This window comes from Alosa pseudoharengus, unplaced genomic scaffold (assembly GCF_046254945.1).
Source record: "Alosa pseudoharengus isolate Yale_2024_CS ecotype anadromous, Long Island Sound unplaced genomic scaffold, YU_APseudo_1.1 YU_APseudo_1.1_scf_4, whole genome shotgun sequence".
Classification (NCBI taxonomy): Eukaryota; Metazoa; Chordata; class Actinopteri; order Clupeiformes; family Clupeidae; genus Alosa; species Alosa pseudoharengus.
This window is the reverse complement of record NW_027468774.1, coordinates 24,133,177-24,145,477: the sequence shown is the minus strand read 5'-3', so window position 1 is coordinate 24,145,477 and position 12,301 is coordinate 24,133,177. Positions and strand designations below refer to the sequence as shown.

Below are 12,301 nucleotides of genomic sequence, written 5' to 3'. Positions count from 1 at the left end.
AGGAGAAAAAAACATGGACGCTGTGATGACTTGCATTGTTTCCCAAGAGTCAAATATTGTAAATCAGAACCAATAAGCCAATAAGAACATTTAATATATATTTTCCATTTCACCAGATCAATAAAGAACAAGACATTTATTATGACTGCACAGGTCTTCCATTCTTCACTGGTGATGAAAAAGAAGAGGGAAATGCGAAGTTATCATTGAATGTAACTGTCAAGATGAAGGACCAAAACCTACCATTTAGAGAGGCTGTTTCGGTGCTTGAGCCTATCCCCAACTACCAAAAAGACCAGACTAAACAGACCTACAGGACGGATGAGGAACAAACTCAGTGGTCTCATCCATCTTTGTTTACGTCAGTACATGAGGATGATATGGATGAGCATCCTAAGTCTAACATTTTGCCTCCTGCATGTGCTGCTGGTGTTACTGACACAGAAAGCAACGAGTTGGCTGCCTCAAATTCATTTCTCAAATTGACTGCCGGGAAACAGGGAGGTCACTGTAAGGAACACCTCTCACCTTTGTACTTAAATCAGCTGTATGATGACAGGGACAAACATCTAAGAAGAACCATGGTATCAAAATCAGAGAGCCGAGAAAAACACCAGGATCTTGAATGTCCAAACAGACACTTTGAGCCATCCCCTCGACATGAAACTGATGAACAGAGTGCAAAGCATCCCACACCGTTCTCTACTGAACGCACCTTTATTTTGCAAAGCAACGTAACACCTTGTCAGCTCCTGCCTGTATTTCCGACAAAGAGTGAAGCGACAGAGTATGATACCATTAATTTTTCAACCAGCTTTTTCTCTGAAACAAGGTCAGCTGATCTTACACTTCTCCTTGGAGAGAGAGATCTGGAATCCCTGCAGAGAGGATGCAACAAATCAATGGGCTTCAGGGATGATACCTCTTCCCTCATGGATGAAAAGAAGTATCACATACCAGCGAATAATAATTCATTAGTGTCTTCTGTTGAGAAGCGTGATGTAGAGAATAACAAAGGAAATCATGTCTCATCTACATCTTTTTTTCATGCTGCAACTGTAAACAGTAATTCTAAAGCCACTGAGCTTGCAAAGGATAGCCTTGTAAAACTAACCAATTCTTCTCCTGAATTATGTGGAATGCATGATGACCTCCAGCCTCTTAATATAAGTGCCACGATTTCTGATTTAAAAGCTGAATGCCTTGCAGAAGATCATGTCTTTTCACATAGGCTGCACCTAAAGCCAGATAAAGCCAATGTGTCACTCTCTGTGGAAAAACCCATCGTCACCACAGCAAAGCAGATGATAAATTTTGACCTGCAACAAGCAAATGACACGACAAAACCCATTGTGAATGGTCATCTTGCTCTGCATGCAAAATCATCTGTTTTTCCGATGAGTCATGGAAACCCATGTTCCTCCAAAAGGCTAAGTTCAACCAAAGCCCCAGTGAAAGTCTCTGATTCCTCCACAGCTCCATTACTCAGATTTAACAAGTGTTTACCTCCAGGGACATCAATGCACTCTTCATCTGGGATTAAAAGCTTGCCCTCAACATCCAGCTACTGGCACAGGCCTACAGCAAAAGATAACAACACCATAGATCACAGAGGAAGGGTTAACCAAAGAAATGAACTATTATCTGACATTGTCTCACACACTTACAAAGATGACAATCATCATTATAATGTAAAGGCAAAGCCTAATTATCTGCTTGGCACTGAGAAGGTAAATAATGATGCCATTTTAAAGGATGATGAAAAAGACGAAGACAGGAATCCCTGCTTGCCGCCATGTCAACATCCGGTTTCAAGACGAGTAAGCACTGTGTGGTTCCCTACTCCAAGTTCCACACTGTCAACAAAAGCAAGTCAGCATAAAATTAAAAATCTAAATCCTTGTGGCTTCAACCCTAAGATTCTCTACTTTGGTGAGGAATTACATGATGACATATCCAAACTTATGCCTCCACCAAAAACAGGTGGAAAGGCACATGAGAGAGAGAACAGACGGAGGCCGCACTCTGAGGTTGGAGCTGCCACCGGCAAGTCAATAACAGCTGATATAAAACCTTTTTTCACCAAACAGCACCACATGGTCAATGGCTATGAGGCTGACGATGAAGGTGAAAATACCTCAAAGATCAAAAGGGAGAAAATAGATAGCACTCAGTCCAAATCTAACATAACCAAGGATCTGTCCTCTGAAATGAAGCCTGGATCATTTTTACAAATACCTGTCTCAGCAATTTATCAGGAGAGTATGTTAGGCTATGGACCATCAAGATCAAACACCTCCGGTCATACATTTAAAGAGAAAGAGCCTTTGCAGCCATGAGAAACCAGCACTAAACTCTATGAACTAATAGTTTTGAGAGACTGAAGAAATTGCTGCAGGAAATATCTCAAATAATGTATGGTTCATTCAGTATACATAAACCACATAATATGATTTTTTTAAATCAACCTTATAAAGAAGCAAAATATAATAAACTGCAATGAAATTCAATTGTGATTCAACTGCAATATTGTATTGTCTAGGCTTGTATCCATGAGTAGGCTACATCACAATTAAGTGATGTAGGCCTAACCCTCCTGTTGTGTTCGCGGACAAATGTGACCGATTGACAATTCTTTTCTCTCAAAAATATTGTTAATTCATGAGGCTCCTTGACTTTGTTAACACAGGGCATCTGAACACACAAAACACATTTTGATAATTTTTCTAACAATTTTAGTGTTTTAACTTTAGAACACCGATGTGTATTTCCGGTCAAAAATGACCGGCCATTAGAAATGAATGGGTGAGAAAATGGTCAGTGTATAAAATTAAGTCCAGGCACATACTTATTGATCAGATGGACTGTATATGTGCTTATGTACATTAAAACACACACACAAACACACCCTCACTCTGCCTCTTTGCTTCTATGCCAGCGCCCACTGGAACCTTTCCCCTTTCTGATTTGCATGAGCTCAGGTCAGTGAGGCCTGCAGGCCATAAATAGCAAATGGAAGTACAAGCTATTTATATTTAAGAGAATACAAGTTGATACAAAGGTCTATCACAATATTAGATGATAATATGTGTGTTATACTATGGATTTATAACAAGTTATAATCCAGCGAGCACAAAACGAGTAGCCTAAACATAAAACGAACACAACAGGAGGTTTAATCATTTCCTGTAACACTGAAAACAGTTTGTTTCCCCTTCTCAGAATGTGTAAGGTAGCTTATGTAGAGGACTGGGGTTGTTATTCAGTGGTTCTTAAACTTTTTGTCTGGCGACCCCCCAAAAAACATGGGCCAAGTCTCGCGACCCATTATTTTAGAAAAGACAGGAGTTCCTACCATGTGTTTATAAAAAAAAAAGTCCAGTCTCACCAGTCAGAATTTGTAGAATGAGTAGTCCCACCACAAACAGCAAGCCTAGCCCACACTTGTAAACAAGCCCTCCCACCAGAAATGCGTAAGCAAAATCCTGGCGGGAGTTGACCTGACTGAAGATTCTATTGCTACGTTGCTATCTTGGCATTAACATTAACATCACACAGGGCATGCCAGTGCCTTATTATAGTCATATTAACAACTTTTATTTCCATTAATTTGATGCAAACTATATGGAAAACGTTTACATAGCTGCGGTATAAGGTACGTTTGGTTTATATAAGAATAGTTATATAGTTTAAATCTATAACTAAGCTAACTGCTAGCTAACATCAGGTAGCTGCTAACATCAGTCAAACCTGTTTTCGTGTAGCATCAGAGACTTTAGCTTAGGGTTGTACGTCAATTTATTTAGTGTTAAAGTTAAGGCTAAAAAAAACATTAACTTTTCAGTTGATCTTAAACATGTCAGTGGAGACGTCATAAATTACCAGTAATATGTGAAACCTTGAATGATGTTACAAACAGGATTACAGAGCCGAGAAAATGTCCAACATGGATGTCATTTACCAGAAGGTTCACTTCAGGCACGACCCACGCTGGTCCGCAATTACCGGACCCAGTGCTGATGATGTGGTGCTGTGTGTTGCCTGTGTCATTGAGATGATGGAGAGCAAAGATGTTTCGGTAAGTGTAAACTCCAGTAGGAGTAACTGTAACCAAGCTATTGTTGTATTACTTAGAAGTTATGTCCTTGCAGTGTGTACGAAAGTCAGTGGCATTGGCTGGAGTTGGTGGAGTTCTAAAGCGATCCCCTGGAGCCATCAAAGAGTTGCTCTCCCAGGATACCAGAGTCTGTCTACACTTCATTGCCTCTTTACTGGGTAAGATTAGTGATATTCTAATATAGATATAATAACAATAGATATAATTTTGGAGAATATATATATAATTATGCTGCGACTAACGATTATTTTACGATTAATCTATTAGTTCATCTATTAGTGATGAACAAAATGTCAGGAAATGTTGAAAACATAGATTAGAGTTTCCAAAAGCCTAAGATTTTGATTCGGCCAGCAGGCCAGGTATGCAAATTGGACCTAAATGCAGACAGACAGAAGAATAGAACTAAGGTAGAGCTTTAATGCAAATATACTGGCAGGATCCAGCGCACAGAAAACGGGAACAAAAACACCTTCAGTGAAAAATCACTTCAAAAACAGACTTGACTCTTACTCAAAAAAACAGGCTTGAACTTAGACCGAGACGTGACTTGATCTTGATCACAAGGAAATGCAAGACACTTACTGTACATTGAGACTGAGCTAGGACTCCAACGAAACAAACCAGCAAAGGACAGAAGACAGGGTTTAAATACTCTGACTAACAAGGGAAAGTGGTAGCAGGTGTGTGGGACTCAATTAGCAGAATTAACAAGGCATAGGTAGAAAGGGACATGGCAACAATAAGGCTATTTCACAGTGTCCAGGTGTCCGGCCTCGTTGATGTTAATGATCCCTTAATTGGCAGGGTAAAACGTCTTCCTGCTTTTGTCTTTCCTGTGTACTTTTCTTTTGCTGTCTATGGGACAGTGCTGTTCCACAGGAAGTGGATTTACACAGCGGCCCCATCTTGTGAAATGGGCTAATCAGGGTACATACAAGTGAGGGGTGGAGGCAAGGAGCAAAAGCACATGACAAGGGTAAACAAAGGAACACAAGATACAGGAAGTAAACCAAGGAAAAGTAAGACATGGCAAGACACACAAAAAACACATCACTACATAAAACAAGTGGGAAACATGGTCAGGATCTGAAAATCGTGACAGATTCTGCCTTGTTTTGTCCACATGCCAACACTATTTTGTTTACTGGCATTACTGAGGAGTAAGTAAGTAGACCTAAAACTCAAAATATTCAAGTATAAGAAACGGCAAACAAAAATGTTAGGTATTTTCCTGAAAAAATTACACAAACCGATTAATTAACAAATTGTTCCAGCCCTAATGTACTGTTGCTTTTCTTAGCTATTGTAAATATAAAAACCAACAAAACTATTACATCCACACCTTAAAGTGCAGACATTTCAGTCGTGTCAATCAAATACTTATTTACCTCTATTCTAGTTCAATAGTATTAGGCTAAACTATGTGAATACCTCCAGCATACCTCTACAAACATGATCATGCACAATCAGCATTTATGCAAGAGAGCCCTTTTGTGTTAATGTATTATGTCAATATCCTCTACAGGGATGCTTCGCTCTTCTGAAGACTCAGCCACTTTGGAACAGGGTATACAAGGTAAGGCATACCACCATTATTTTGGTTTTCCTTTCACTAATTTACTTCAACGTGGCTCTGGCTTTTTGAATGTGGGTAGGAAACTATGTGTGGCCTATATTTTTTATTATGATGACACTACATGCACAGGGTGCTAAATTATTGTCCGCTTGGTAATTTACTGACTGTATTGCTTGACAGAGTGCTGGGTTGTACCAGGTTTATAAATTGGGAGAAGCAGTACAAGTTGCAGGAGTACTTCACAGTGCAGTGCACAGTGCAGCATATCTTATGAAACTTGATAGAATTGTCTAAATGTGTCAAATGGTCCATTTCATTTAGAAAGCATAGGAAATTGAACGTGGCAGCTAATGCTGAGGGTAAGTGCTAATGCTGAGGGTAAGTGCTTGCATGTGGGTGCATTTGGTTACAATGGTGAGTATAAAGTACATTTAGGGTTATTGTGTGTGTGTGTGCTTTATTTGTGCTAATGTTTGTGTGTCTGTTTGTGTGTGTGTGTGTGTGTGTGTGTGTGTGTGCCATAGTTCTAGTTCATCTGCTTTTGGAGCTGCAGAGCAAGCAATTTGTACAGGACGTACTGAATGACATCCACACACAGGTATGACTGAGACCTTTCCACTGGAACAGAAAGTTATTTCTTACACAGTTGAATGACAAGTTTCACTGGAACAGTTATATTTTTGGGTTCCGGGATTTCTGTGCAGGTCCAAATATAATGATACTGTATATATGTTTGTGTCAGTTCACATAAGAACTGTCAAAAAATTAATAATAATTAAAAAAATATTTTTAAAATAGCATGTCATCATGTAAAAGTCTGGTGACATGGTGATCAAAAATGTCACGAGAACAAACATCGTCATTTTAGTCCATATTCTTTACATATCATTCCCTGTTTCCTGACTCTAGAGGTGAGTGTTCTTGGTCTGTCTACCCTTTGTTTGGTAAACAAATTGCCCATAGGCGCCTCAGTATTAATATGTCACTCACATCAAGGTGTGAAGAAGGGCTACCAAGGTTGGATATCTGCAATATCCCAATGTTTGGACACAAATGTGGGCCTGATCATATGTAACTGCACAGTGCACACACTAGTTTAACACAGTTTAGTTTTAAAACCTAAGTAGGTGCCAATGTAGAAACATCTGATTTTAACTGAGTGAACTGTTTTTTTGATCTCATTTTAAGTTCCTGTATAAAAAAAAAATCAATAAAGTAAAACTAAATAGTAGACATTCAGTTGGGTGTGATACAGCTGTTGGATATATGTTATAATTTGCAGAAATTAATCTTACATATCCTTGGCTTGTGTGTCATGTAGAAAATTCAAATCAGTTCTTCCCATCACTCCATGAAAGAAAGATTTATTAAAGAATACCTGTAGAAGCTATTGTGTTATCATAAGTATCATAGTTCATTAGAATGACAATGTCAACGCCATATACTGTAACAACAACAACAACAACATGAAGAAATATATTGTTGGAGAACAAAAGAAACCCTACAGCCATTAAGAATCAGACTTTCTTATCATTGGTCAGTTTGGATGTTAATATCATCATAATTACAGTCTTTATAGTTATAGTTCTTGGTGGACAGGCCTTAAGAATGATAACGAATGATGTGTGTCGATATCTCTTTTTCCCTCCAGCTTAGTCAGCAGGCGAGTGTGAGAGGCTTCTTACCCATCTTCACATTCCTGGGGAAGCTGGTGGATGCACTTCCTGCTCTGCCCCAGACTTTAGCCTGCCATCACGGTAATGAGCAAACCCACAGACACGTGTGTTCACACAGTAGATATTTATATATGAAGGCAGAGAGTGACTGGCATCTAATCTTACCATCAGGTAATAGCTGTGGGCTTACTGTAAGGGCCTAAATTAAGCGCGGGTTTGCGAGTATTGCGCATCATTTATTCCAGTCCCACAACTCTAGCCATCATAATGCGAGAAATAATAATAATGGAGCGGTGTGAATGCGGGACTACTGACCGGACGGACCAATCTTTGACTTGAATTGAACGTAGCCCCATGCAGAGACACGTGCACAGAACCACTTTGTGGATACTTCTCTCTCTATCTCCCTCACTCAGCAGGATTTGTCACCGCTGAAGATTAGTCATTGTGCTTCTACATCAACTGCTAACCGACAGGAAATGAAAACAAAAGTTTAGGGATCAGGAACTGTCAGGAATTTTGCAAACACAGAAGCATTACAGAAAAGTGAGACATGAGGGAGTAGACACAGTGCACAGTAGGCCTACTTTCACTTTATAGAGTGCGCATTCATTATTAACCCCCCCCCCCATTTCAGAAGCAATGCAGAATAACAATAACCTTTTAATTAGTTTATTCTAAAAATAACTCTACATACCTGTACATGCACATACTCAGATGCTTTGTGAAATTGCATGTGTATTCCAAACCAAATATTGGGAAAGATTTTGGGAAAAGTAAAGAATGCATGAAGGTAATGAATAATGAACATTTCTTGAAAAGCTTGAAAATAAAAAGCGTCTCTGCTCTCCTTCTCTTACCTTTACCCTCAACCTAGAACCTGCACTGCCTTTATTAGCCCTGTCTGTGTTTCTCAGTTCAGTCTGACAATAGAGGTAACTCTGTCTGATGTTGGCTAGGGGATCCTGTATGTGTTGTGTGAAAGAGTCTCAATGCCCTGCTGACTGGGAGATTCTCATAATTGTTTCAAAGCTGTCGTCTCCATAACACGTGCAGGTAGATGGTGGCTGTTTGTGTTGAAGGTGCAGTGTGTCATATCTGTGTGTGTGTGTGTGTGTGTGTGTGTGTGTGTGTGTGTTTGTATGTGTGTGTGTTTGTATGTGTGCGTGTGGGTGGGTGGGTGTGTGCTGGGGATGGCTTTACCTCTGCACTGCTATGCTTGAATCCACCGGCCCATGCAGGCAGCCACTACTGACTGTTTTGGCCTTGTCAGTAGACAAAGGGGCCTTTCGTTCTTTATATTCCAAACACACACATACATACACACACACACACACACATTTTTCTGTTGCATATTATCTCTGTACAGATGCAAAAGCAATGAATATTTCTGTAATACATTCAATTACTGTTTAAACCACCGAACAGCAGGCTGGATCTTATCAACATCTCTTGCTCTGGGCTACAAACAGAAATCAGTGGATTTTTCAATTTGGCCAAAAGCATGTGTTTTTGTTTCCCCACATTATTAATGTCTTTTCCCTGCTGAACAAGCTGTTGCTGTTTACTCTGCCTTTTTATCCAATCTAATGCCCTCTCTCTCTCTCTCTTTTTCTCTCTCTCCCTCCCTCCCTCTCTGGCTCTCCATCCCCTTTGGTCGTTGTTCGGAGCTTAAATAAGACATGCCATGGATGTTCTGTGGGGGGGGGGTTGATGTTCTCTGCTCTGAGCCACTGTGCTTTGCTGTGGTCCCATGCTCCTGCTCTGCTCTACTCTGCTCTGCTGTCTTCTCTCCTTCGCTGTCCTGGGGTTTATCTGCCGGAGCCACACCGCACCACAGCTCACACAGCCATGCCCAACCAGCTGAGGCCCGCCAGCGAGACCCTGAACCTGACATCATCTCCACGTGTTTATTGCGTTTTGACGATGATCTGTGTGTGGTGAATCCTCCAGTCCAGTCTCACAGATCACGTTCACAGATCCTGCTGTTAAAAGAACCGGACTGGGCCCCGGCCGTGGCGTAACTGGCTGGGGCACCTGCAACATACACCGTCGCCCCGGGTTCGATTCCCGCCCCGTTGTCCTTTATGGATCCCACCCCGATTCTCTCTCCCACTCACTTCCTGTCATTCTCCACTATCCTATCTGATTAAAGGCATAAAAGGCCTACAAAATATACTAAAAAAAAAAAAAGTGGTGGTAGTGAATAGATGGATGCTGAGTGAAACAACCATGGATGCACTGAAAGCCGTCTGAAGATAAACATGAAACAATGGTGGATGCACTTGTGGGAGATTACAAATGAGACAGAAATATACACTGAAATAGAATAAAGAGTGACAGCATCTCTGAGTCCTGTTGGCAGTGATTACGCCCACAGCTTACATTCCTTTACTGCTGACTCCCTCTCTCACTCATTACTCTACTGGATGTCATCATCTGTCTGTTTTCTCTTTTCTTCTATCCCTCATATCCATTTTTATTCCATTTCACAGTTCCCTCACATTGTCCTCCCTCCTTTTTTTGTAAACAGTTTTTGAAGCACATCTGTAACTTTTCCGTGATTTTTCTTTTGCATTATTTCTGTGGATAATTTCTGTCTCAATAGAAAATCTTTATCTATGTTGACAAGTTTTATTAGTATATATTAGTAAGATTTATTATGGCTTGACAGTGCAGAAAGTTTGACTTTGTTGAAGACATTGGCACAGTGGCTCAGACATAATGATATGTCATGCTTCCTCAAAAGGAATACACATGAACCTGCTAATTTTGCAACTAGAAATTCACTACATCGATCTCATGCTTTCTCTCTCTCTCTCCCTCTTTGTGTCTGTATCTCCCTCCCACTCTCCTGTCCCCTTCCATCATTCTCTGTCCTCCCCCTCTCTCTGCCCCTCGCTGTCATCCCCACCCCCTCCCTCCCTCTCTCTCTCTCTCTCTCCCCCTCCATCTCTCTCCCTATCTCCCCCAGTGTCTCTGTTGGAGTGGTTGAGTGTGGGGTTGCAGTACCCTGATGAGGTGCTGAAGGCCTCCGTGTGCTACATCCTGCGGAGGGTGTGGGAGGTCCCTGCCGCCACCCAGTCCCTGCCGACCCCTCTTAGAGACAGCATGGCCCGCGCCGTCCTGCACACCCTCCACCACGCCTCCACACCTCAGCTCACCATCAACTGCCTGGGTGAGGGGGCACATGATGGGTGAAGGGGAGTGGAGGGAGAAGGGAGGGAATAAATTGTTGGCAATTGAGAGTGTTGAGGATCAGGGTGGTGTTGGGGAATGGGAGTATGCATTAAATGAGGAAGGTGGAAGAGAACAATGGTGAGTGTGATTGTCAGCGAGGGGAAAAGTTACAGTGGCACTAGTAAATGAAGTATGGAGACACAGAGAGAGTGAGAGAGGAACAGGGGAAGAGTGTGGAAGAGGACAGGTTATCGAGGACATAATGGGAAGAGTGGAAGAGGACAGGTTATCGAGGACATAATGCGAAGAGTGGAAGAGGACAGGTTATCGAGGACATAATGGGAAGAGTGGAAGAGGACAGGTTATCGAGGACATAATGGGAAGAGTGGAAGAGGACAGGTTATCGAGGACATAATGGGAAGAGTGGAAGAGGACAGGTTATAGAGGACATATAGAGGGAAGAGTGTGGAAGAGGACAGGTTATAGAGGACATACAGTATAGAGGGAAGAGTGTGGAAGAGGACAGGTTATCGAGGACATATAGAGGGAAGAGTGTGGAAGAGGACAGGTTATAGAGGACATATAGAGGGAAGAGTGTGGAAGAGGACAGGTTATAGAGGACATACAGTATAGAGGGAAGAGTGTGGAAGAGGACAGGTTATCGAGGACATAATGGGAAGAGTGGAAGAGGACAGGTTATCGAGGACATAATGGGAAGAGTGGAAGAGGACAGGTTATAGAGGACATATAGAGGGAAGAGTGTGGAAGAGGACAGGTTATAGAGGACATACAGTATAGAGGGAAGAGTGTGGAAGAGGACAGGTTATAGAGGACATATAGAGGGAAGAGTGTGGAAGAGGACAGGTTATAGAGGACATATAGAGGGAAGAGTGTGGAAGAGGACAGGTTATAGAGGACATACAGTATAGAGGGAAGAGTGTGGAAGAGGACAGGTTATAGAGGAAATACAGTATAGAGGGAAGAGTGTGGAAGAGGACAGGTTATAGAGGACATATAGAGGGAAGAGTGTGGAAGAGGACAGGTTATAGAGGACATATAGGGGGTGTGGGGGTGACCAGACCAGAGCCGTATAAGAGATATATATATACTGTATATACGGCTCTGGACCAGACTGCAGGAGAGGGCTGATAAATTACAGCAAGTCTAATCTGCCACAAAGGAGTCATGGACTCTGCTATGACACTCACTAAAGACAGTATTTTTTTTGCGCTGACCAATAAGACTTTTGTGTGTGCATGGGTGTGTGTGTGTGTGTTTGCACTTACACCTGTTATGTATGCATGTGTATGACCTCTGTGTGTGTGTGTGTGTGTCAGGCCTGTTGAAACAGATGCTGCAGCTGGGTGAGGTGGTGTCGGTGCTGATGAACTGCAGGACTGAGCTGGTCCCTGACGAGGGCAGTGCGGACTGGCCCTCCTCACAGTACTGCTCTTTACCTCTGGTCCTCAAGAAGGTTCTCATTCAGTCACTCAAGCACACACACACACACATACACAGTACACACTCACACACATAAACACACTCACACACATACACTCACACGCACAAATACACATTTAACCAGGCGGATATATGCAGCAGTCATATCAACATAAAAAGGCTTGTGTCCTATGCATAGATTAAGTCCAAGACTGACAGGGAACTTCATAGAGAATTTCTATTGGAAAAGCTTTTAGTAAAGGGCTGGGCTAAATCCATGCAGGAAAGTGGCCCAAAATCATGTAGCGT

General features: G+C 41.8%; 1 protein-coding gene across 1 annotated transcript in view; it reads left to right on the top strand.

The window, feature by feature from the left end:
- Positions 1-3,937: 3,937 nt before the first annotated feature.
- The window catches only part of mei1 (meiotic double-stranded break formation protein 1), a 37,335-nt gene continuing 28,971 nt past the window's right edge, over positions 3,938-12,301 (top strand). Inside the window, exons 1-7 of the mRNA XM_076266664.1 lie at positions 3,938-4,078; positions 4,152-4,275; positions 5,646-5,696; positions 6,221-6,294; positions 7,348-7,453; positions 10,347-10,550; positions 11,890-12,026. Of these exons, the coding sequence (XP_076122779.1) occupies positions 3,938-4,078; positions 4,152-4,275; positions 5,646-5,696; positions 6,221-6,294; positions 7,348-7,453; positions 10,347-10,550; positions 11,890-12,026 (837 nt within the window). The remainder of the gene's footprint in view (positions 4,079-4,151; positions 4,276-5,645; positions 5,697-6,220; positions 6,295-7,347; positions 7,454-10,346; positions 10,551-11,889; positions 12,027-12,301) is intronic.